The sequence below is a fragment of the Crotalus tigris genome, unplaced genomic scaffold (genome assembly GCF_016545835.1).
Source record: "Crotalus tigris isolate CLP2741 ecotype Arizona unplaced genomic scaffold, ASM1654583v1 scf7180000024316.1084291, whole genome shotgun sequence".
NCBI lineage: Eukaryota > Metazoa > Chordata > Lepidosauria > Squamata > Viperidae > Crotalus > Crotalus tigris.
In genome coordinates, this window is record NW_024100488.1 from 535,904 (window position 1) to 561,446 (window position 25,543).

General features: G+C 51.5%; 1 protein-coding gene and 1 long non-coding RNA gene across 2 annotated transcripts; both read right to left on the bottom strand.

Annotated features, from left to right (window-relative positions):
• Positions 1-385: 385 nt before the first annotated feature.
• LOC120299875 lies at positions 386-1,697 on the bottom strand. Its single transcript, XR_005554493.1, has 2 exons — positions 1,346-1,697; positions 386-687 (listed from the first exon to the last, which is right to left on the bottom strand). It is a non-coding gene; the product is annotated as an uncharacterized LOC120299875 (long non-coding RNA).
• Positions 1,698-3,697: 2,000 nt separating this feature from the next.
• Positions 3,698-25,467, bottom strand: STRN4 (striatin 4). Its single transcript, XM_039325069.1, has 18 exons — positions 25,124-25,467; positions 19,017-19,120; positions 18,180-18,256; positions 18,008-18,086; positions 17,014-17,214; positions 16,130-16,286; positions 15,163-15,313; positions 13,810-13,923; positions 13,477-13,592; positions 13,115-13,290; positions 11,884-11,931; positions 11,045-11,166; positions 9,857-10,021; positions 8,713-8,853; positions 8,430-8,528; positions 8,074-8,160; positions 6,879-7,067; positions 3,698-6,491 (listed from the first exon to the last, which is right to left on the bottom strand). The coding sequence occupies exons 1-17, from the start codon at positions 25,403-25,405 to the stop codon at positions 6,898-6,900; spliced, it is 2,289 nt and encodes a 762-aa protein (XP_039181003.1). The 5' UTR covers positions 25,406-25,467; the 3' UTR covers positions 3,698-6,491; positions 6,879-6,897.
• Positions 25,468-25,543: the final 76 nt, after the last annotated feature.

Here is a 25,543-nt window from a genome sequence, read left to right on the forward strand (position 1 = left end):
TGCTTCAGAGGGTGGAACACAGAACATAGAATCCTAGCGCTGGAAGGGGACCTCGGAGGTCTTCTAGTCCAGCCCCGGCTCAAGATAGAGGATCTTATACATTCCCTGTCAAATGGATGCCTGGTCTATTGTTACATTCTATGTTCTACACCAATTCTGTAAATGTCTTTCAAATAGATGTTTACTACATTTACAGAACACCGAAAAAAAAAGGGCTGGAAGGGACCTAGAGGTCTTCTAGTCCACCCCCCCCCCACTCATGGCAGGAGATCCTTGTGCTTGCTTTTTGGGGAAAACAAGGTGGGAGGGGTGTGTGTGTGTGTTAGAGAATGACCACACCTTCTGCTCCTGAACAAAAAGGTGGGATGAAAATGCAACCCAAGGATCAATGAAACTAATGTCATGTTTTGAACTCATGACTTCAGAGCGATGGAAAGAAGCTTCTGAGAATAGTTGGCATGTTCTCAGGCCTCCTCTGTCCTCACAGCCTGGCAGGTTTTCTAACCAGGCAGAAGAATGCTTGCTTTCCATAAGCCAAGATCTAGTTCCTTATAGCTTGCTTTACGGTTCGTCTAGGACAGTGTAGGTAGGTCAAGCTCAGCGCCTTTAAGATGGCTGGACTGCCGGAGGAATTCTGGGAGTTGGAGTCCATCCATCTTAATCTTTCATTTAAACTGGCGGCATCTTCTGTTAAAAAAAGGTTTGGTTCAAAAAATCCAGTCAGTTTGGTCTAGTCCAGGGGTAGGCAGCCTTGGCTCTTTTATGACTCGTGGACTTCAACTCCCAGAATTCCTGAGCCAGCTGGAATTCTGGGAGTTGAAGTCCACGAGTCATAAATGAGCCAAGGTTGACTACCCCCGGTCTAGTCCTTAGGGCACCAGGCAAGAAACCAGGAGACGGTGAGTTGTAATCCCACATTAGCAATGAAAGCTGGCTGGGTGACTTTAGGCCAATCACCAGGAGACGGTGAGTTCTAGTCCAGTGTTTCTCAACCTTGATAATTTTAAGGCATGTGGACTTCAACTCCCAGAATTCCACAGCCAGCATTGCTGGCTGTGGAATTCTGGAAGTTGAAGTCCACATGCTTGAAAATTGTCAAGGTTGAGAAACACTGGACTAGTCCAACCTTAGCGATAAAAACATGCTGGGTGCCAATTACCAGGAGGCTGGGAGTTCTAGTCCCGTCTTAGGCAGGAAAGCTGGCTAGGTGACACTGGGCCAATACAAAAGTCGACTGGGTAACTTTGGGCCAATCCCCAGATGGTGAGTTCTAGTCCCGCCTTAGGCACAAAAGCCAGCTGAGTGAGTGACTCTGGGCCAGCCCCTCTCTCTCAACCCAACCTACCTCACAAGGTTGTTGTGGTGGGGAAAACAGGAGAAGGAAGATGTCTTGGATTATCTTCGCTGCCTAATTTGTCAAAATAGTAAAAGCGAGATACGACCCAATCGATTCGGACCGCCTTTCTTGGCAGACCTTCGCTTGGGGCCTCTTCCGATGCAGCCAGTCCTCTTGAAGGAGGCCCGAAGGCTGCAGCTGCCAGATATCCGAGAGCTGTTCCTGGAAGCTAAGGAGGGGCGGTTTGGCTCCGTCTTCCTGTCTGCCTTGGAAGAAACATCCTGCTGGAGAGGCTACCCAGATTACGCCCCTGGGCAGCGTGGTTCCCACAGCCTGGAATGGGGCTCTCCCTGCATGCCAGCCCTGGGTGTGAAGCCTCTTGGGCTCTCCTTCCCAGTAGCTTTTTCGAAACAAAGACAAAAAGCGATCGATAAATATAAACTGCCTTGACTGCACGCGGTCCTCGACTTACGACAATTTCTGCTGCTAAGCGAGACACTCTTTAAGTGAGCCTTGCCCCGTTTTATGACATTCCTAGCCACAGTTGCTAAGTGAATCACTGCAGTTGTTCAATTAGCCACCCGCTGGTCGAGTGGTTCCGGCTTCCCTCGTTAACTTTGCTCGTCAGAAAATCGCAGAAGGGGATCAGGTGTTCCCCGGGACCCTGCAGCATCCCCCTGGTCACGTGATCAAAATTCACAGGCTTGGCAGCTGACTCGTATTTATGGCGATTGCAGGGTTCAGGATCCCCTCTTCTCACCCTGATGAGGTTACCCACTCGGGTCGTGAAATGTCTGCAAAAAAAAAAAAAAAAGAAAAAGCCCAGAGAGCACCAAGGACCCCCGAGTCTCCTTCCACAATCTGCACTCTCTTCTGGCGCAGAGGGTGCTCCTTAATTGGGTAAAACAACCCTCCAGCTCAGAGCCCACCGAAGACCCCCCCCCCAGTTCAGCCCTGAGCCACAATGACTCCCCTCCTCTCCTGCTGCTGCTGAAAAACAAGGCGGGCAGCCGAGGGAGGATGAAGCAGTCAAACCAGCCGAAGCAGCAGCTCCACCTGCCCAAAGACACCCAAAGGGCCCTGGCAGCCAAAGCAGGTCCGACAGGGTGCCACCCTGAGGGCACCGCTCGCTTGTTGGATGCCCCAGCCCAGGAAGCCTTCCTGAGCCAGGTGCAGCGCCTGGCAGGCCGTGCCACGCTTCATTTCCTAAAGCCAAAACCGATGAGCGCTCCAGAGAGCCATGCCCAGGGTGGGGTGGGGTGGCAGGGGAGCAGTTGCACGCCAAGCTGGCTCAGGGCATGCCCCCTCCTGCTTCTCAGGGCCTGAATTTCAGCAGAATGGGAGAACAGAACGGGAAATCCTTTCCCCGCGCATGGCAGGGTGTTTGTTTGTTTGAAAAAAATAGGGTTGCTATTTCAACCACAAGAGGAAACAGGCGGCAGGGTGATAACTAACCATGTGCAATTCAGAGAGTTGGGTTCCTATTTATCTTAAGGCAGGGGGGTCTGCAAACTTGGCCACTTTTAAGACTGGTGAACTTCAACTCCCAGAATTCCTCAGCCAGCCAAGCCAGAAGATAGAAAATTAGGATGGTGAATTCTAGTCCCGCCTGAGGCGTGAAAGCCATCTAGGTGACTTTGGGCCCATCACCAGGAGACGGTGAGTTCTAGTCCTACCTTGGGCATGAAAGCCGGCTGGGTGACTTTGGGCCAGTCTGTCTCTCTCTCTCTGAGCCTCACCCACCTCACAGGGTTGTTGTTGGGAAAACAGGAACGTGTGTTGGAATGCTTCCCCTCCCCCAAAACGGCACCATCCTTTTTAAAGGAAGAGAAGTGGATGGAAAAGTATTCCCAGGGTTGTGGGGGAGGGCTGCCTGCCCCTCCCCCAGAAGGAAAGAGCAGCCTGGCTCCCACCCATCTCCAAAGAAGTACCCTGTTTAGTTAAGCGAAACTGGTTTCCCCCCATTGACTTTGCTTGTCAGGTCGCAAACGGGGATCACATGACCCCCCCATGCAACCGCCATAAGTACAAGTCAGTTGCCAAGTGTCTGAGTTTTGATCACGTGACCACAGGGATGCTGCAATGGTTGTTAAGTGTGAAAAACAGTCGTCACTTTTTTCAGTGACCGATCAATTGTAACTTTGAACGGCCACCAAATTGTTGTAATTTCAATTGACTCCCTGTACAGAAAAATCCAACCCTTGAAACAGCCCTTGTGAATGGGTGTGCAACGGGCCTTGAACGTTGCAGAAAACCAGAAAAAAAAAAAGAGTTGCATATTCCGGCTCTTATTGCAAAACAATGACATGTTTTTTTTAATTACTTTTATTATTAATATTATTATTACCGAGGCAGTTTTTCCCTTTTTTTTTTTTTTTTGTGCCACATACAGTTCAGTTTTCGGATTAAAACAAGGCCCCAAATTATAAAGACAAGAAAGTTCAAATAAATATAGGAGAAAGCTAAATTGGCATTTAAAAAAAAAAAAAAAAAGCAAGCAGGCGTGCTCGGTTCATATCGATGAGCCCCACGGGGAGGAGGGGTGAATGGGAGAAAAAGGGGCGTGGGGGGAGAGGCCAGTAGTGAGTCTCGGGGGGGGGTGGATTTGGGGTGTGCATGACACGGCTGCTTCTTGCCTCTGAAGTCAGCCCCTCCCTCTCCCACCCCCGGGCCCGAGTTCAAATGGGACGTTTTTTCCTTTTAAAAAAAGACCGGGTTGGTGCGTAGAAACTATCACACAGTGATAATGAGGTTGTGGTTATTTCAGGATCAGCCCTTCGGAGTGCTGGGGGGGGGGCATTTTTTCTTTTCAAACCTTATTTTTCTCAACTGTACAGAATATATAAAAAACAAACCAGGAAGACCCAAATACCCACCCCGAACGAAAAGAGATAAAACATCTAAAAAGTGAAACCCAAACTGGCGTGGTTTTTTTCTTTTCTTTCTAAAACTTACTTCCAACTGCAGGGAGGGGGGGTGTCTTTCCAAACAGCTTGGGTGATATTTATAGGGAGGGAGGGGTGGGGCTTATAAGGGCAAGACGGAGGTCAGAGTTGGGAAATCAAAGCCCATTGATGTGCATTTAAAAAAAGGGACAGGGTTTTGATTCCTGGTGGTGCTCGCTCCCTTGACTTTTGGGACCCCTCGCTGCAGATATGACCAAAATTGCGTAGATGTATGCCAGCGCTTTGAAGAACCGCCTGGGTCTCTTTTCATAGGTTTCCCAGGCCAGGAAAAAGGGTAGAGGCTCTTAGCTGCCTACCCCAGCTTAGTGTGTGGCTGATTTGGGGCAACAGAGCAGATGTGCTACAGAAAATGGGGGGCGCCCCTTCCCCATCCTTGAATCTACAAGCTGCCTTCGTTTCTTTCCGAACCTTGGATTAAACCTGGTTGCCAAACTGACATATTTAGCGACCAGGTGAGAAAATAAACCTATCTCCAACCTGGAGTCTTTCCCGACAGCCCCAGGTTTAAAGAAAGTCATCTTATAGTGTATGGATCGGCCCCCCAAATAATGCCCCCTCTCTAATAAAGTCTCCCATGGGGGGAAACGTGCATCTTGCTTTAAACGGTCACCAGGCCTGCCAGTTTCCTTGCTTGGAGCAAAAACTTGCCCCCCCTCCGACCGAGTTAGACAGAGGACAGCAGAAGCAAGAATCTTAAGAGGGAGGGAGGGGGGCTTTATTGCTAGAAAGGACCCTCCAGGCAAGCTGGGCAACTGAAGGGGGGCCCTGGACGTCAGTGGCTTTGAAAGAAGAGGCAATGGGAACATTATTACATAGTTTCTCAAGCTTACCAACGTTAACACACGTGGACTTCGACTCCCAGAATTCCCCAGCCAGTGGGACTCCAAGTCCACGTGTGTGAAAGTGGCCAAAACTGAGAAACACCGTGGATTGCTGGCTTCCAGGCGTCAAATCTGGTGGCTGCCAGACCTTCTGCAGGCATGCAGCCCACCCACCCGCTTAGAAGCAAGCACCCCTTCCTCTTAGCCCAGGACGAGGCCATCCAGCCACTTTTACAATCCCCTCCCCTCCCTCTCAATGTTCTTTCCCCAAACTTTTCACCCTCCTCATCACCCCCTTATTCATCACATGCTCAGAGCCCCCTTCTCCTGCCCACAAAGCCCACCGCCAGCAAGGAGGGGAAGAAGCCGGGATGTTTCGTCACTAGCAGGGGAGACCAGCATGGGCTGGTTGGCTGGTCAATCCTGCTCCCCTCCTTCTGGACCCCTTCTCTTACCTGCCCCCTTCAGAACGGGGGTCTCCAAACGTGGCCCCTTTTTAAGACTTGTGGACTTCAACTCCCAGAATTCTTCGGTGGCTGGGGAATTCTGGGAGTTGAAGTCTACCAGTCTGAAAGGGGCCAGGTTTGCAGACCCCTGCTTTAGAATAACGGCAAAAGCAGAGGAGACCCCCGCCCAGATCTTCAGCCTCTTGCAGGATGCCTGCCTGGGAAATGGGGGTGCAGGGGGTTGGAAGAGAATGACACCCCGTCTCCTCTTCCCAAGATCGCTGCCGCTGAGCGAGGCGTTCCCCAGGGGTGCAAATCCGGAGGGGCTGAAGAGGTGGAGGAGAGGCAGAACGAGGGGATCCCCGTGGCTCAGAAGGAGCAAACGTTGGCACTTGATTTCCTTCCGGCTCTTGAGCCCCGAAGCCCCCGCTGTGGGGCCGGAGGACGAGTCAACGGCCTGTTCGCATTTTGTCCACCTTCGGGAAAGAGTCTGTGCGGCATCAAACCGGCTCAAAACCTTTGAAAAAAATGTCCTTGGCCAACTGAGCTGAGAAGGGGAGAGACTGAAATGCCCCTCCCTTTCCCAAGGAGGCAGAGGTTTCGTGTGTGGGGAAGTCCAGATGCCCCTCCTCAAGCTACTGGAATGGGGGGGGGGGAGGAAATGTTTTTTTTTTCCACTCCCTGAGCTGGGAAATAAAAACCACAGGGGCCATGAAATGAGTGGAAAAACAGAGATTTCAGTGCTGGTGAAGAAGGTGAGCTCTGAGTTCGAGGAAGGAGCCGTGGCTGGCCCCTCGTGCTGTCCAGCAGGCATTGGTCCCGAGCTCAGGGGAGACAGGGAGGGGTCCCGGCAGGTGAGGGACGCGCCGTCGTAGCACCGCTACCGGGCCGGAGAAAGAAGGCAGCGGAAGAGCCAGGAATCCTGGGAAGAGGAGAAAGAAAGAGGCTTGTGAAGAAGCCCGGAGGGGGCGAGGGGGGGGTGTTTCCTAACAGCCTGAGAGAATACAGGTAGACCTTGACTTACAACAGTTCATTTAGCGACCACTCAAAGTTATAACGGCATTAAAGAAAAGGGACTTATGACCGCTTTTCGCACTTACGACCGGTGCAGCTTCGCGACGGTCACGGGATCAAAATTCGGACGGGGCAAAATTCACTTAACTGGCTCACTTAGCAACAGACATTTGGTCGTTAAGTCAAGGACTACCTGTAACTGAGTCGGAAGGGACCTCAGAGGTCCTCTAGTCTGACCCTCCTGCCCAGATGCTGCCTGTCTCCTCTCCCCCCCCCCCACCGAGACAGGGCCTACCTGCCGGCCTGCCTCCCCTTCAGATGAAGACCTTGGCCAGGGCATCGGCGCCCGCGCTGGCGATCAGGGCCTTGCTGGGGTGGAAGGCCACGTCGTGAATGGCTTCCTCGTGCTTCTTGCGGTGAGCCGTGATCTCCTGCGTGCAGGTCTTGTTATCCAGGTTCCACAGCCGCAGCGAACAGTCGTGGCCTGTGGGAGGAGAGCAGCTGGAAGCACCCACAACCACACCCAGAGTTGCGCACCCACGCAATGCAAGACCCTCCTGGGCTCCCAGGGTCTTCCTCCTTTCCTGGCACGGCCACTCGGGCAAAAACCAAGAGCAGGGCTGGCCCTCTGAAGGCCAAACGGCTCCTTCTTAAGGGAGGACTCAGACGGGGCTGTCAGCATTTGAATCCAAGACTTGGGACTTGTCCAACACAGGGGGGAGGGGCAATTGATTTATCCAAGAGGCCACACGAGAAACCAGGATGGTTCCAGAGGATGGAACCAACAGGGATGTGAAGGTGTGTAGGCACACACAGACAGGTGTCCTTGACTTACAACTGTTTTATGTAGTGAGTGTTTCAACTTACAACAGCGCTGGAAAGAAAAGTGACTTATGACCGTTTTTCAGGCTTACGACCGTTGCAGCATCCCTCTGATCACTGGATCAAAATTCAGATGCTTGGCAACTGACTCCCATTTACGACGGTCGCAGTGCCCTAAGGTCACGTGGTCCCCTTTGGCCACCTTCGGACAAGCTGAGTCAACGAGGGAAGCCCGATTCACTTAACCGCCGTGTGGCTAACTTAAAAAAACTGCAGTGATTCACTTAACCGCTGTGGCAAGGCAGGCCGTAAAATGGGAGAAAACCCACCTAATGACGGTCTCGCCTAGCAACAGAAATTTTGAACTCTGTTGTGGGTGTAAGTCGAGGAGTGCCTGGATATCAACGGGAAAAAGGAGCCGTCGCCTTCAGAATAAATCCGTGTGCGCGGAGTGCCCTTGCTGACCCCTGGTTTCCAACTCCTTAGGCCAGCTGGACAAGGGCAGCCAAAGGGGCCTTCAAATGCCCCGGCCGGCTCCGACAGAAGCCGAGGACCTGCAGACCTTACAGCTTCATCCCTCCCGTTTGTTGTTCTGAACGGCACTTGCGAAGTCGGCTGCGAGGCTCGTTTCTCTGCCCAGGAGAGAAAGGAAGCGAGCAGGTACCTACTTCCTGACATGAGGAAGACTCCGTTGGGATCCACGGCGAGGCAGGTAACCGCATCCAGGTGGGCCACCATAGAGTGCACGACTTTTCCTGGGCAGAGAGGGAGGGGAAGAGTGATCAGGGCTAGACCGGATCCTGAAGGCTTTCTTTTCCAGCCCTGAATGGGGGTCGCTGCTTGTTCTTGTGAAGGAACCAGATAAAGGAGGATATCTGAATCTCAGGCTTGAAATTCAGCTCATTCCTTACTAACACTGATGATGTTGCCTAGTTGGGTCATGAAACGTCTGCAAGAAAACCACCCAGCTCAGAGAGCACCCAGGAGCCCTTGAAGGAACCGGAGGGCCCAAGCCCCCCCTTACCTGTCCGATTGTCTAGGAAACGGATCCCTCGGTCGTCGTGCGCGGTGATCGTGATGGACTGGGTGGGGTGGCTCACCACCTGGTTGATCTGACTGGCGCCTGGCCGAGGGCAAGAGAAGGGCGTGAGCTCTGCTTCCAGAACTAAAGACACTTCCTTCATTTTAGAACGCAACCCGCCCGGCTAAAATTCACACAACAGCCCACAACTCCCCCCACCACACCACCGAAAGCCCTTCCCTCGGGAAACCAGCCTCCCCCTCGTCATCCACCCGCCCCAACTCACCAGGGGCAGGTCTGCTCTCGAACGCCAGGACAGGGCAGGAAGCCTCCACGTCGTAGAGCAGCGCCCTGCCCGTCTGGAAAGCCGCCACCACCCGCGTGGCATCGGTGCTGGAGAAGGCGACGGAGGTGGGGCTCCCATTTTCTGCAGAGGAGGAGCAGCAGGACCGGGGGGAGGTCAGCCCCCGAATGTAATAATAATAAAAGTAGTATTCTGATTTTTAACTTATTGGTAGTCCTTGACTTACAACCATTTATTTATTGACCATCTGACATTACAACAGATTTGTAACTTATATTCAAGGATGTTTCAACCTTGTTAACTCTCAGGACTCTTTTTTTCCACTATGTATTCTAAACGGTCTGTGATTATTCTATCCATCCATCCATCCATCCATCCATCCATCCATCCATCCATCCATCTATCTATCTATCTATCTATCTATCTATCTATCTACATTTATATCTGTCTGTCTCCTATCTATCTATCTATCTATCTATCTATCTATCTATCTATCTATCTATCTATCTATCTATCTACATTTATATCTGTCTGTCTCCTATCTATCTATCTATCTATCTATCTATCTATCTATCTATCTATCTATCTATCTATCTATCTATCTATCTACCTAAGAGCCGAGGTGGCGCAGCAGTTAGAGTGCAGTACTGCAGGCCACTTTAGCTGACTGTGTTCAGCAGGCCAGCGGTTCAAATCTCACCGGCTCAAGGTTGACTCAGCCTTCCAGCCTTCCAGGGTAGGTAAAATGAGGACCCAGATTGTTGGGGGAAATGTATATATATATACATTGCTTACTGGTGTACACCGCTTAGAGAGTGCTTGCGGTGTATAAGTCTCATAAATAATAAATAATATCTATCTATCTATCTATCTATCTATCTATCTATCTATCTATCTATCTATCTATCTATCTATCTATCTATCTACCTACCTACCTACCTACCTACCTATCTGTATTGTGTATATGACACAGAGAAACATCACAGTCTAGTTCGAATGCATACATGTGCATGGTGAAATACACACATCTTGTCTTATCTCAAAGGATGGAGTTTGCATCACCCCCTTATGGTGCCTGCAGAGCCCCGTGCGCCCCTCTGCAGAACCCGCACCCAGACCAGCTCACCGCTCTCCGCATTGTAGGTGCTGAGACAGGAGCCGCTGCAGGGGTCCCATATCCTCACAGTGCCGTCCGCCGAGCAGGAGGCCAAGCGGTTCCTGGAGAGACTGAACGCCAGGCTCCAGACGGCATCCGTGTGGCCGTCCAGGACAGTGTGGAGCACACTCGGATCTAGGCCACAAGGAGGGAGAGAGAGAGAGAGAGAGACGGTGTCTGCCACTCTTCGCTTGTGCAGACGCCTCGCAGCAAACGAGGGGGGACCAAGGAGAACACCAGGCCCTTCGGGTGGGAACGTGAATTCAGAAGCAGGGAAAGACGGTTCTGCCTGCCAGCTGCTCAGATGTGTTCAGACCGAACTAGCATAAAAGCCCGTTTGGTCTAGTGCTGAAGGAAGGAGGCTGGAAACCAGGAAGCAGTGAGTTCTAGTCTCGCCTTAGGCATGAAAGCCGGCTGGGTGACTTTGGGCCAATCGCCAGGAGACAATAAATTCACTCTTTCTCAGCCCAACCCACCTCATAGGGTTGTGGCTGTTGTGTGGCAAATAGGAGGAAGAAGGAATATTAGTTCGCTGCCCTATTTATAAAAATAACAAAGGCGGGATAAAAATAAAGTAAATAAATCTTAGTAATCAATAAACCATATTGACGAAGACAACTGCCGAACAACTGAACACGTAAAAAGGAACATTTAACTCAGTGGTTCTCAACCTTTTTAATGCCGTGACCCCCAACCGGTCGTAAGTCGAGGACTACTCAACCGGTCATAAGTCGAGGACTACTCAACTGGTCAGCACCGTTTGCAGAATGGGGCTTTTGGCGGGCTCAGCAGGGCAGAGACAGCCTGGACCATTCCTATTGGCCTTTGAAAGCCAATAGAATTAGACTCTGTTCAAGAGAGTCTATTCTATTGGCTTTCAAAAGCCAATAGAATAAAAGGGAGGAGCACAGCTAAGGAAAAGGGGGAAAAATGGCGGACTGCGTTGTTTGGCGACCCCCGTGAAATGGTCGTTCGACCCCAAATGGGGTCCCGACCCACAGGTGGAGAACCACTGGTTTAACTAAATGACGCAACAAACGGTTCCCCGTCTCCGAACCATCAACCCGACTCTGCATCCGACGTTTCCTTTCGGGATTCGACTCTGCAAGCCAGGAGGCGGGGGGGCAGGGGGGCTGCTGAAGCCGGGGAGTTTCCTACCGTAGCCGTCGTAAGGATCCATGCCCAAATCGGGGATCTTCCAGCAGCGGATCCTCGCATCCGATCCACCGCTGTAGCAGGATTCGCTGTTGCAACCCATGGCCACAGAGAGCACCGGGCCCCTTGGGAAGGAACCAAGGGGAAGCGTCAGGGAAGGACTCGGAAGAGGCGAGGAGGAAGCGCGTGTCCGAACGGCCTTCCGAAGCCCGATTCTCAGGAATCTCCAGGTTTCTTGGGAAGATGGTTCTGTTGCCTTCTGAGGTTCTGTTCCCCGTTTCCCCCCTCCCCCCCGTTAGTCAGGGCATGGGCTTTGCTTGTCAGGTCGCCAAATGGGATCCTGTGATCCCGGGATGCTGCGACCGTCATAAATACGAGTCAGTTGCCAAGCGTCCGAATTTGGGTCACGTGACGTGGGGAGGCTGCAAAGGTCGTAAGTGGGAAAAACAGCCCTAAGTCCCTTTTTTCAGTGTCGCTGTAACTCCGAACGGTCACTAAATGAATTGTTGTAAGTCAGGGATGCCTGCATTTTCCTGCATCCTAGAAAAAGCCCCCCCCCCACCTCAGCCGAAGAGCTGAAGAGCCGAGGTGGCGCAGCAGTCAGAGTGCAGTACTGCAGGCCACTTTAGCTGACTGTGTTCAGCAGGTCAGCGGTTCAAATCTCACCGGCTCAAGGTTGACTCAGCCTTCCATCCTTCCGGGGTAGGTAAAATGAGGACCCAGATTGTTGGGGGGCAATGTAAATATATATATACATTGCTTACTGGTGTACACCGCTTAGAGAGTGCTTGTACTTAAAGTGGTATATAAGTCTCATAAATAAAATAAATAAATCTGCGCACCTGTGTCCTCTGAATGCGTAGACCGGTTCCACATCCAAAGCGGCGTTCCTGTAACCGGAAGAGGAGAGAGAGGACCAAACAATATCAGAGGGGTCATCTCGATTTGGTCTTTTTTCCCCTGGCCATCCTGTCGGTTTCCGGGGGCTCCAAGGGGTCTCCCCGCCTGGCCTGCAGCAGCCTAACGTCAGCAGAGTGGAATCAAGCGGGGCCAGTGGATCGAGGGCTCAGCTAACCCGTCCTTCCCCAACCTGGCGCCCTCCAGACCTCCTGTGGCTCCTGTCCTGTCAAAAAGCCTCGCGGGGTTTAACCGGCTGGCGCTCGGCCTGTAACACATCTCGACAGTAGAAATCCTTCGGCAGAAGTCATGGCATCCCCACAGAGGGGCCCAGGGCCCTGCTCCAGTGAAAAGGCAGGGGGAGACCCTTCTCTGCCTCCACCCTATGGAACATCTTGACCCCGCAGGTGATGTGGGGCCCCACGCGCCTGGTCTTCCAGAAGAGCATGAAAACCTGGCTCTGCCAACTGGCCTGGGGTGCGAAGGGTGCCCTCCAATCCCTGGGGGTGGTTGGTGGGCTGAAGGTGCTTCCTCTGCCTTTGGACTCTGCCGTTTTTTTAAACTTTGTTTTAATCTGGGTTCTAATTGTGATTTTAACTATAGATTTTACACAATTTTACTGATGTAAAACTGCCCAGAGACACAGAAGTGTGGTGGGTGGTACAGAAATTTGATAGATAGATAGATAGATAGATAGATAGATAGATAGATAGATAGATAGATAGATAGACGGACAGTCAGACAGACAGGATAGTGATGATAGATAGATAGATAGATAGACAGACAGATGGACGGACAGACAGACAGACAGGATAGTGATGATAGATATAGATAGATAGATAGATAGATAGATAGATAGATAGATAGATAGATAGATAGATAGATAGATAGACAGATGGACAGACAGACAGACAGACAGGATAGTGATGATAGATAGATAGATAGATAGATAGATAGATAGATAGATAGATAGATAGAGCTAGACAGACAGACAGATGGATGGAGAGACAGAGAGAAAGAGAAGAGATAGATAGTATCTTTATTTTTTATTTTATTTATTAAATTTTTATGCTGCCCATCTTCCCAATAAGGGGACTCAGACAGAGAGACAGACAGGATAGATATAGACAGACAGAACGGAGGGAAGTAAGTAAGTTAGTTTCCCTCGGGGCTCACTTTTTGGCAGCCACGGTCTTCTGAAGGTTCCACAGCTTCAGAGTGCCATCTTCCGAGGCCGTGACCAAAGCCGACTCCCGGTGGTGGAAGACCAGGGCTCGAATGCCATCGTAGTGACTCCTCAGGGTGAATTTGGGGTTCCACGTCTTCTTAAAAGCATCTTTGCTGTCCGAGAGCTGGGAAAGGGGGAGAGAAAAGACTCAACACCCGGGGCTTCCCGCAGGCAACCTTCCCCCCGCCCTGCAGACCCCTCTCTTTTGGCCCACCCAACAGCACAGGGGGGCTGAAGTGAAATGTGCAAGAGGACAAGTCAGGCAAAGGGGAGTGTCAAGAATACCAGATGCCCCTCCAAGGCTACTCACATCGCAGCTCAGCTCATTGTCGTTGGTGACGGTCAGGTCGGCAAGGTCGCCCAAGCTGACCTCCCCCCCTCCGATGGTGTCCATGATAAAGACGTCTGAGGAGAAGCCCAGCGACCCTGATTTGGGGAGAGGAAAGGACAGCGTTCGGACGGGGCTGGGTGGAGGAAGAGATGCCTTGGGCAGAACGACGGAAAAGGGAAATCGGAGGCCGTAAAGCGTGGGGTCTTCCAACTTGGCCACTTTAAGACTTGTGGACTTGAAGTCCACAAGTCTTAAAGTGGCCAAGTTGGAAGACCCCTGCCGTAAAGTGTGGGGGTCTAGCCAAGCCGTCACCTTCGTGGGATCTGGGCTGGGAAGTCATGGCTGACGGGATGGAAGGCTTAGGAGAGAGTCCATCCACGTTGCGGAGATCAGCCAGCATCCCTTGCAGCTTCACCCGGCGGGGCCCTGGAAGACAGGCAGGGAAGGGAAACTGAGTCAGCCTCTACGGTTGCCAATCAGGCACTCTTTTGAAATTCAGGGAGCACAAAGGGGTCACCAGAGACAACGCAGGCAGGCCTCGGCTTGTGACAGCTGAGCCCAAAGTTTCTGCTGCTAAGCAAGACAATGGCTGAGTTTTGCCTCGTTTTACAACCTCTCTCTCTCTCTCTCTCTCTTTTTCTTTCTTTCTCTTTCTTTCTTTCTTTCTTTCTGAATCACTGCCGTTGTTGTTGTTAAGTCAGTAACAGGGTAGTTAAGGGAAGAATCTGACTTCCCCGTTGACTTTTGCTTGTCAGGCAACTGCAAAAGGGGATCACGTGATCTCGGGACCTTCCAACCATCATAAATATGAGTCAATTGCCAAGCATCCGGATTTTGATCACGTGACTCTTTGGATGCTGCAACGGTTCTAAGTGTGAAAAACAGTCATAACTCACTTCTTCCAGGGCTGCTATAACTTTAATAACAATAAAGTTGGAAGAGACCTTGGAGGTCATCTAGTCCAACCCCCAGCTCAGGCAGGAAACCCTATACCAGTGTTTCTCAACCTTGACAATTTTAAGGCATGTGGACTTCAACTCCCAGAATCCCAAAGCCAGCATTGCTGGCTGTGGAATTCTGGGAGTTGGAGTCCACATGCCTTAAAATTGTCAAGGTTGAGAAACACTGCCCTATACCATTTCAGACAAATGGCTGTCCAGTTTCTTCTTAAAAACTTCCAGTGTTGGGAGCATTCACCGCTTCTGGAGGCAAGGAGTTGATTAATTTTCCTAACTGTCAGGAAGTTTCTCCTTAGTTCCAGGTTGCTTCTCTCCTTGATTAGTTTCCATCCGCTGCTTCCTCTCCTGCCTTTGAATGACTGAACTTTAATGACTTTGAACGGTCATTAAATGAACTGTTGTAAGTCAAGGACTACCTGCAGCCTGAAATGATATAGGGTCTCCTGCTTGAGCAGGGGGTTGGACTAGAAGACCTCCGAGGTCCCGTCCGACTCTGTTATTCTGTTAATTTGGGTCTGGCGTCTCAGGCAGCCTCTCCTGTTCCCGATCTTCGGGCTCCCAGCAGCTTCAGTGGCGACGCAACAAGGCATCTGATGCAGCCCCCCCCCAGCCCCCCATTTAACTGCCTTCTCACCTTCCTACTTCCCGATGCCCTTCACGGAAAAAGAAGCAAGGAGACCATCTGCCGACTCCACAGAGAACTTACCCAGCTCATTGCCATCTCCAGCACACCGGCTGTCACCAGACCCTTCCCCGTTTTCCCCGGAGCCCAAGAAGTGAAACTCGCTCAGGGCATCCTCCGAATCTTCATCGTCATCTTCGTCCTCCACTTCGGGCATGGGGGGCTTGCTGGCGAGCTGCCAAGAAAAGCATGGCCAGCAGAGCTGGGTTAGAGCTGCTTCCCTAATCCACGTCTAGGGGATTCCACCAATTTGGCCACAGAAAAGCAGTTTGGGGTCTGGCACACGAGGGGAGGTGACGAGGCTGTAAAATATGCCTTGTGCCCCAAATCGAACGGAAGGGGAAAATGTCCCTGATAAGGCCTCCTAATTCTCAGGATTCCCCTGTTGTGAAGCTGCAGTGCTTCTTCAGTGAACGAGGGCTACCTCGGTGGCAACAGGCTGATATTTTGCCTTTTACACTTGAAAACTAAAGGAATAAATTAAAACATCGCACAAACAGCAAAAGGCGTGACTAACTGGACCCACGCCGTGATTGATATCCCATGCTTTAAAGCGGGAGGGTCCAGCCTTGGCAATTTTTAAGACTTGTGGGCTTCCACTGCCAGAAGTCCCCAGCCAGCATGAGCTGGCTGGGGAATTCTGGGAGTTGGAAGTCCACAAGTCATCAAGTTGCCCAGGTTGGACACCCCTGTTTTAAAGGAAAAACTCTTGATTAATAAACCAAACTAGGAACAGGCAAAACTTTCACGCCCTTGAACTGCTTCCAAAATGTGTCCAAAATGGCTGCTGTGGGCTGCACACTTCTCGCTCCAGGGGCAGCTTTGCTTTAGAAATTTGATTGCAATAGCCCAAATCCGGTTTCCATCCTTAACATGACAAGGTTCTAGTCCTCACCGGAGACTGGGCACCACTCAGCAGCATAGTCTCCTGCCTGCCTGCCTCCTGGTGCCTGCTTAAGCCCAGCAACCTCACAAAGAGCGAAGGGGATACCTTTACGCGCTGCTTCTTGTGCTGGCGCTGTGTTTCCAGGGACAGGCCTTCCAAATCTTCCTCTTCGTCGCTGTCGTCGTCCTCGCAGCCCCTCAAAAAGGGGATCTTCTCCATGACGGTGTGGCTGATCCGGTCCGTCGCCTCCTTCCCAGCGTTTCTGTCGGAAGGAAGAGAATATCTGTAGCTCAGGGTTTGACTGTGGGGTCCTCAGTGCTCTCTGAGCTTGGGGGCTTTCTAGCAGACGTTTCAGGACCCAACTAGGCGACCTCATCAGTGCTAGAAGGGGGTGTGTGTGGTGGTGGTGGTGGTGGAGTAGGAAGAGGAGGACTGTGTGATCCTTGGTGCGCTCTACGCTCATTGGTTTTCTTGCAGACATTTCATGACCCAACTAGGTAACATCATCAGTGCTAGAAGGGAGGGAATTTGCTGGAAGGAGGAGGAGGACTGTGGGGTCCTGGTGCTCTCTGAGCTTGGTGGTGTTCTTGCAGACGTTTCATGATCCTACTAGGTAACATCATCAGTGCTAAAAGGGAGAGTTGTGGAGAAGGACTGTGGGGTGTGCAGATATTTCATTACCAAGCTAGGTAACATCATCAGTGCTAGAAAGGAATAGTGAGGAGGAGGAGAAGGAGGACTGTGGGATTGTTAGTGCTAGCTGAGCTTGGTGGTTTTCCAGCAGACATTTCATTACCAAACTAGGTACAATCATCACTGCTACCACGAGCTCCTTAATGTCAGCATCAAACAGGAAGTACGAAGACAGACTGCGCGTACCCCACTTCCTTGTTCCAGGAAATCTAACAAAAGCAGCAGTGATGAGCACCCACAAAACAAGCGTCCCAGCGAGGTCATTCTAACCCAGACAGACGCCCCAAGCCGCTCACCTTTTGATCTGCTCCTCAATCTGCTTGACCAGAAGCGATTCGCCTCCGTTCAGGCTGGTGGCCCCCAGGGCTGGTCCGGTCCCCAGGCCGCTGGCTTTGGGGGCTCCGTTCAGCTCCACGGAGCAGCGACCCAGCAACGAGCGAACCCGCTTGGAGCGCATGTCCAGGATGGTGTCCGTGTAGCCCACTTCTTCCAAATACCTGGAGGGACCCCGGGGGTCCGAAGGAAAGGCGGCCCTTAGTCAACGGGCAGGTTGGCAACTGGTGGCCTCGAGGTCACCGAGGTAGTCCTCATTTTGCAGCCGTTCAAAGTTATGACAGGCCTCTCTGGAGGCACTGATGACCTGGTTCTGAACTTACGACAGCCGCATGCCCCCCCAATCAAGTGACCGCACCCTGGGTGCTCGGCAACCGGCCTGCGTTTACGTCCATTTGCAGCATCTCAGGGTTACCTGACTGTGTTTTGCCAAAGTTTTGCTGAAAACCTGCATTTACTTCCTCTTTTGGGTGACGTGGCCCGTAGCAAACCACTGGTTCGTTTAATGACTGCCACGAAAAAAGAAGTCTTAAAAATCAGATTGGACACGTGACTGGCCCGTTTTACGGCCATCCCGACTTTATTTATTTAGAAAGTTTATATTTAGTTATTTACATGACTTATGACCATGACAGGGCAGGCTCCATTCCAGTCGTAAGTGGAGGATTACCTGTGTTGGGCAAACCCTTGGAAAGAGCCCAGTTTTGATTCAGAGGGGCCTCGCTGAAGCTCAGAAGACACCCAGAAAAGGACTGGGGCCCTTCCAGAAAGGATGGGATCCCCCGTGTCAAATGCACACTTCATCAGGATGAAAAAGAACCTGGCACACTCCTTGTTAACGCTGACCCAAAAACAGCTGCCAAGGAGGCTGGGAGCCCAAAAACCCCCAGTGGGGAGGGCCGGTGCACTTCCCCTGCCTTTGCAGACACCCCCCCCCTTGAAATCCCCTCTACTCACTGGCGGAGGAGTTGGCGTCCTTCTTTCCAGATGAACGGGCTGTTTTCCAGGGAAAGGAGCTCGGCTGGCCCGTTGGACACTAAGCGTGGAAGAGAGGCCCATCAGCGAGTCCCTCGGCCCTGGAACCGGAATCCCCCCGGCCGAGGTGCAGACGTGAGCCCGGCCCCATTACCTGGTTCAGAGGTAAGCTCCGGTTTCTTTTCTCCCTGGTTCAGCTCCGTGCCAAATTTCAACTTGTGGTATTTTGACCTGGAGTTAACGAGGAAAACTTAGGAAAGGAGGTGGCATGTCGGCAGTAATTTCTCGCTGTGGCCCTCAAAGGAGGGGTCACAGCGAGGCAGTTTGACAGTGAAGGTGCCGGTTTAGAAACCAGGAGACTGGGCGTTCTAGTCCTCCCTTCAGCAGGAAAGACAGCTGGGGGACTTTGGGCCAATCACCAGGGGACGGTGAGTTCTAGTCCTGCCTTGGGCACGAAAGCCAGATGGGTGACTTTGGGCCAATCACCAGGAGACTGGGAGTTCTAGTCCTGCTTTAGGCACAAAAGCCAGATGGGTGATTTTGGGCCAATCACCAGGAGACTGGGAGTTCTAATCCCGCCTTAGGCTTGAAAACTGAAGAGGTGACCTTGAGCCAGTCCCTCTCTCTCACTCTAACCCACCTCACAGGGCTGTTGTTGTGGGGAAAATAGGCGGAGGAAGTTGCGTTGGATATGTTCACCGCCTTGAGTTACAAAACTAATAAAGGCAAGATAAGTGGTGAATAAACACATCCATATTCACATACCTACAGACCGTGAGGACATTCAAAAATAGAGTATCTTTCCCCTTCCAAAATTTGGGCGCTGACTTCCAGCTTAATAAATTAAAGCAGGGGTCCCCAAACGTGGCAACTTTTAAGACTTGGGGACACCAGCTCCTAGAATTCCCCTATGCTGGCCACATTTGGGGACCCCTGAACTAAGGGGTATCTCCCATCCCGCCTCCGAATCTCCACCTGCAAGGTGGCTCACCTTTCTTGCTTCAACGCATACTCCAGCATCTTGATTCTCCGCACAAGGTCGGCCTTCAAGTTCTCCTGCCCCTTCCTTTCCCCCTGCAGGAAAGCCACTTGGGCCTAAGAGAGGCAGGAAACCCCAAGTTAAGGGCAGGCTCTTCTGGCCAGCCGCGCAAATATACCACATCATGCAAAAAGAGTGCGTGAGGAGCATAAACCCTGTATCGGTGCATCCAGTTCCAATCACAAAAATACACATACACACACACACAAAAATACGCTGAGACCCTAGAAATTCTGCAGAGATGTTCAATAAAGAGGACAAGGGATCTGGAGCAGGGGTAGGCAATCTTGGCTCTTTTATGACTCGTGGACTTTTTTTTAGTAATAGTAGTAAAGTTGGAAGGGACCTTGGAGGTCATCTAGTCCAACCCCCAGCCGTGCTGAGGGGAAAGGGAGAGGATTCCAAGCTGAGCCATGCTGGCTCAGGAATCTGGGAGTTGAAGTCCACCAGTCCTAAAAGAGCCAAGGTTGCCCACCCCTGGTCTGCAGGCTAAAGTGTATGCTGAACGGTTGAGGGAGCTAGATATGTCTAGTGGGTTGAAGAGAAGGAATCAGGGGGACACGATAGCTGTCTTCAGTACGTGAGGGGCTGCCACAGAGAAGAAGGCATGGTCTTATTCTCCAAAGGAGGACAGGACAAGAAGTTAATGGGTGAAAGCTCGTTCAAGAGAGAGGTCCCACTATGAAGAAATTTTTGGACAGTGAGTATAATTAATTAATGGAGCGGCTTGCCTCCAGGGGTTGTGGGTGCTCCTCAAAAATAGACTGGAGAACCATTTGACCGAGATGGAATAAAGTCTCCTGCCTTGACCAGGAGGTTGGACTAGAAGGCCTCTGAGGTTCCTTCCAGCCCTAGGATTCTTTGTTCAGCGTAGTGCGAGAGAAACACTTCTGATCTTGGCATCAGCCTGCTTTTGCTACTTATGTCTTCCTTCTTATTTACTTAACTGTCCAGCCGTTACATGACTCGGATTGTTCATATGGCTTGAAACCAAAAAAAAACCCCATCACTTGAACAAGGAGGAAAATCTACTGTCCAGGTCTTGAGGGATGCTGGGAAATAAGCCAAGAGGCCAAGAAAAACCTCAGTGGCGTTTAGAAGCAAAAACTTAAATTGCAGTTAGTAAGTGGCAGTAAAAATGCAGATCTTCCTCTCTTGAGCAACCATGAAGAACGCTTCCACTGTTGCTTTGCATACTTCAAATTTTTACCATGTTTTTCATTTTTCACTGTCACATTTTCTCTCTTTAAAATGAAGGCTTTTATACAGGCAGCTCTCAACATGCGACCACAACTGAGCGCCAAAATTTACGTTGCTAAGTGACACGTTTGTTAAGCAAATTTTGCCCCCTTTTATGGCCTTCCCTGCCACAGCTGTTAAGTGAATCCCTGCAGTTGTTAAGATAGCAACACAGTCATTAAGCGAATCTGGCTTCCCTCATTGACTTTGCTGGTCAGAAGGCCACAAGAGAGGATCACGTGACCCACCCCCCGGGACGCTGCGACCGTCATAAATATGAATCAGTTGCCAAGTGTCTGAATTTTGATCATCTGACCTTGAGGTCGCTGCGATGGTCATTGAGTGTACAAATGGCCACAAGTCATTTTTTTCAGTGCTATTTAACTTCAGCCACTAAGTGAACTGCTGTAAGTCGAGGACAACCTGTATTAATTGTTGTACATCACCCAGAGTTGCTTCTTGGGGGACAGGCAGTGGTATAAATGGGATCAATGAATAATAAGTAATGGGTGTCCTTGAGCCTGTTTCCTTTCTAAAGTTTGACAGGGAAATCCGTGCTTGCAAATAGGAGTTAAGGTGAAAGGCTGGCTAATATCCAGCCTGCCTGCAGCCTTTCCTTTTTGGGTTGTTGTTCAGAGGCTGTGGAGGAAGCCGATCATTTGGATGTTTTCTGCTGGCTTTCAGGCTGGAGAAAGGCACCGATCACATTTGGGGAGGACCAGGACTCAGGTGATAACGGTCCATCCTTGTCTTCCTTGAACCTCCGTTTTCTACTAACCATCCCGGTCAAACTGTGGGAGTTGGAAGGCCAGCATTGGGGAGGGTCTCCTTGTTGGAAGGAAGAGATCCTTCAAGGAAAAACCAAGAAAGTCCATTGCCTCTTTAAAAAAAAAAAACACATCCTGGGTGGCTGAGACTCTCCAGACTGCAGTGTTTCTTAACCTTGACCATTTTAAGGCATGTGGACTTCAACTCCCAGAATTCCACAGCCAGCAATACTGGCTGTGGAATTCTGGGAGTTGAAGTCCACATGCCTTAAAATGGTCAAGGTTGAGAAACACTGCTCCAGAGACTTCAGTATAGCAAGGACACCCAGTTATAGCTTTCTACTCTGGGCTGACCGAGGGAGGCAAGACTGTTTTGTGTCTGGAGCCTGGGGTGGACTGGATGGGGAGGAGCAGGTTTTGGCTGGACCCTAACAAGAGCAAGACCGCCCAAATCTGGGGGTCTTTCATCATTGGTCCTCGATGAGGTGGCACTTCTTCAGACGGAAAGGGACACACAACCTGAGGGGTCCTTTGCGAGCTGCAGATGTATTTGTAAAGTTTACTTCCTCTGAAATAGGAGTCTCCTTTTCTGGAGAACTTTTTCCAGTGAGGCAATAGGGGTGACCAGAGACTTGATTGTTGTGAGGGAACACATGGTGCTCGGAGATTTGTGTGTGTGTGTGTGTGAGAGAGAGAGAGGGGGGGGGGGAGGGAGAAGGAAAGGGAGGGATGGAGAGAGAGAAGAGGGAGAAGGAAAGAGGGAGGGAGGGAGAGGAATCTTTCCATTATTCTACAGATATCTGAAAAAATGAGCATACCATGAAAGATAAGGCACTGTTCAGGTTTGCAGACTGCATTAAACCATGGTATGAACTAGGTTTGTCCATTGCATGAACCATGAACAGTTAGCTGAGTTCACATCACATCCAAAGGAAAAATCATAGAAAGCCCATTGCTGGCTTAGCACAATATGTGAATCACACCTACGAACAAAATCACTGCGCAAAGGGAAGGGAACTCGAGAGAAGCATCACGTGGACCCCCCCAGGCCAAAGGTTTGCTTCCAAGGGTAACCCTGGCATCTCAGGGCCAACCCACACCGAGCACAACCAGCGCTATCTCATCTCCACCTCGTGGCCAATGCAAACAGGCTTAGTGAGTTAATGATTACAGGCTGCACTAAGCAGGCAGTTAAAAGCGTCAGGAGGCTTCCCAAAACTGCTCTCGCAAATAAACTCTGGGACAGGACCCAGAGCCTCAGAAAGGAAGATATAGCACATTTTCTAGAATTAGGGTGGCTTAAAGAGATGATTTTGGTTTCGTTTCAGTGGGGCTTGAATCGTGGTCGACCACGCAGGGACGCACCCCTCCCTCCAGCTCTGACAGACAGAGGGTGCAAGGCTTTTTTTAATTGTTTCAAAAAGACTTGCAAAACTTGCTGGGCAAGGAATATGGCGCCAGGAAAAGCACGCTGGAGATCCCAGCTTCATAAATCCCGACGGTTGAGTTCACACCACCAAGACATACAGGCGGTCCTCGACCTACGGCCGCAACTGCGCCCAGGATTTCTGCTCCTAAGCAAGACGATTGTTAAGCGAGTTTTGCTCCATTTTACATCCCTTCTTGCCACAGTTGCTGAGTGAATCGCTGCAGCGGTTAAGTTAGTGCCACGACTGTTAAGCGAAGCCGGCTTCCCCCGGATTGACTTTGCTTGTCAGAAAGACGCAAAAGGGGATCACGTGACCTCGGGACGCTGCGACCGTCGTAAATACACATCAGTTGCCAAGGGTCCGAATTTTGATCACGCGACCGCAGAGATATTGCAAGGGTTGTAAATGTGAAAAACGGTCCCTAAAGTCATTTTTTCCAGTGCCACTGTTAACTTCAAACAGTCACAAAGCAAACGGTTGTAAGTCAAGGACTACCTGTAGTCAAAACCCTTTGAAAGGACCTCAAAGGATGGCCAGCAACTTGCACTTCAAACAGAATAGAGCTAGAAGGGACCTTGGAGGTCTTCTAGTCTAACCCGCAGCTCAAACAGGAGACCTGCCTGTACCATCCTGGATAAATGGCTGTCCAAGCTTTTCTTGAAAACCTCCAGTAATAGAGCACCCACAACTTCTGGTGGCAAGCTGTTCCACTGATTGTTCTGTTAGGAAATTTCTTCTTAGTTCCAGGTTGCTTCTCTCTTTGGTGAGTTTCCATCCGTTGCTTCTTGTTTGAGGACCCCCGAGGCCAATTGTGGGGAACCCTTTCTCTAGAGCAGGGGTAGGCAACCTTGGCTCTTTTATGACTTGTGGACTTCAACTCCCAGAATTCCTGGCTCAGGAATTCTGGGAGTTGAAGTCCACAAGTCATAAAAGAGCCAAGGTTGCCTACCCCTGCTCTAGATAGATCCTTCCTTGCTCAAAAGTCTGCCTGTGCCAAAGTTGTCTCCAGTCTTCAGTCAATCACACCCACTCCCATATTTGTACACGCTCTGAGATATAGAAGCACCGCACACGCCTTCTATATTCTCCACCGTCACTATGGCAGCAGGGGGGTGGTTGCTTCCCAACCGGTTTGGGGTGACGAGCTTTTCTCCCTAACTCTTGCAGATGCTCCTTTCTTTTAATACTTCCCTGATCTGCCACTGAGTAGGTGCCTGCAACATTTTCCTGCTTACCCCACTCCATCACTAGCTTGGGGGGGGGGAGGGCACGCTAAAGATGGGATATTTCATTGTCTTTCCAATACCAGATTCCAAGACAAAAATGATAACTTCTTATTTACAGACTCGATACACCAAATTATCTGAGACTGTGTGAAAGCAGGACTTGGCACCCCATGCATGGGCTACATGCAGCTTCAAATCAAGTTATGCTTCACAGATATTATTAGCATGCTTCTCTCCTTTCTCTGTTTATGGCCTAAATATCAGACAACCAGGGATTGCTTTGTGACCAAGTTCTGGAGACTACACCAGCATGCCTGGATGTGTGTTTTTAGCCCCAGCACGGAAGCTATTTGCAAACCACCTTCTTGGGGGATGCTGTTCGACTCCCTAATCTGTTCTCGCCTTTCCTGTATGTCAACATTCATAGGATCCCAGGGCTGAAGGGAACTCAGAGGTCTTCTAGTCCAACCCCGTGTCCCAAGACAGGAGTCCTTCCTTATTCCTTCCTGGACAAATGGTGGTCCCATTTTTTTGTGGAAACAGCAACAGCATTTAGGCTTATAGCATTTAGGCTTATATACCATCCCATAGCGCTTTAGACAGAGCACTCTCTAGGCAATTTACAATGTCGGGATTATTTGCATATTGCCCCCAACAATCTGGGTCCTCATTTAGCGACCTCGGAAGGATGGAAGAAAACCATTCCACCCTCCAATCTTGCCTAGATCTTTTGAGATCAAGGAAGCTGAACCAGATTACAGACCTGGGTGGCATCTATCAGTTTGAGATATATGATTACTCCGATCCTAAAGAAACTTTATTGCAATCGAATCCTTAATTCTAAATTAAGGGGTGGCTTAAGTGTCTCACTTCTGCCCACCTCCTCCCACTGCATCCCAAATTCACAGACACCCCCCCCCCAGTCAAGAGGGTTAAGGGTCCATGTCCCCCAAATGTCCACCCCAGCTTTCTACAGGACAGGAGCGACCAGAAAGGAATGAGGGGGGGCAATTCAGAAATAGCCACCCCAGCACAGCTGCAAAGCCAATTGGGGGGGGGGCTTTCAGAGGTGCTGGGCTCGAGGGTCCCTGAAACCGCCCCCCCCAAGCAGACCCCCGGAGGGTTGCAGACCCCCTTTGAAACTGGGGGGGGCTCCAAGCAGGTCTACAACTACAACTGCCAGCAGCCCCCCCAAAGCGACCCATCCAGAGGGGGGCCCCTGGGAGCCCCCCGCCCAGGCTAAGAATGGGGGAGGGGTGCTTGGCAAGCCATATTATGGGATGGAGCGGCCCCCTCCCCTCCCCCGCCCGTCCCGCCGGCCACCAGCAAGAAAGATGGCGGCGGGCAGGGTCGCCCTTGCCCCCCCCCTTCCCCCGCCCCGCCGAGCGCCCCCCCACCTGCAGCTCGGCCCGCTCGGCCTCCCAGCGGCTCTTCTCGGCCTCGAAGCGCGCCCACTCGTGCTGGATGAAGTGCAGGATGCCCGGCAGGCTCAGCTCGGGCCCGCCGCTGCCCGCCGTGTTGGCGGCGGCGGCGGCCCCGCTCGGCGGCAGCGGCTGGTCTCCCCCCGCGGCCAGGGCCTGAGGCGGCGGCGGCGCCCGGGCCGGCGGGGCCCGCTCGGCCTCCATGGGCGATGACAGCAGCGGCGGGGGAGGCGGCGGCGGCGGCGGCTGCTGCCACATCGCGGGCCCGGCCGGCCGGCGCGGGAGGACGAGGACTGAGCGGAGGAGCGCGGGCGCGCGACCTAGGGGCGGGGGGAGGGGCGGGCGGGCGCGCGCCGCCGGGGCGCCCTTCCGGCCCGAACGGAGCCGCGCCGGAAG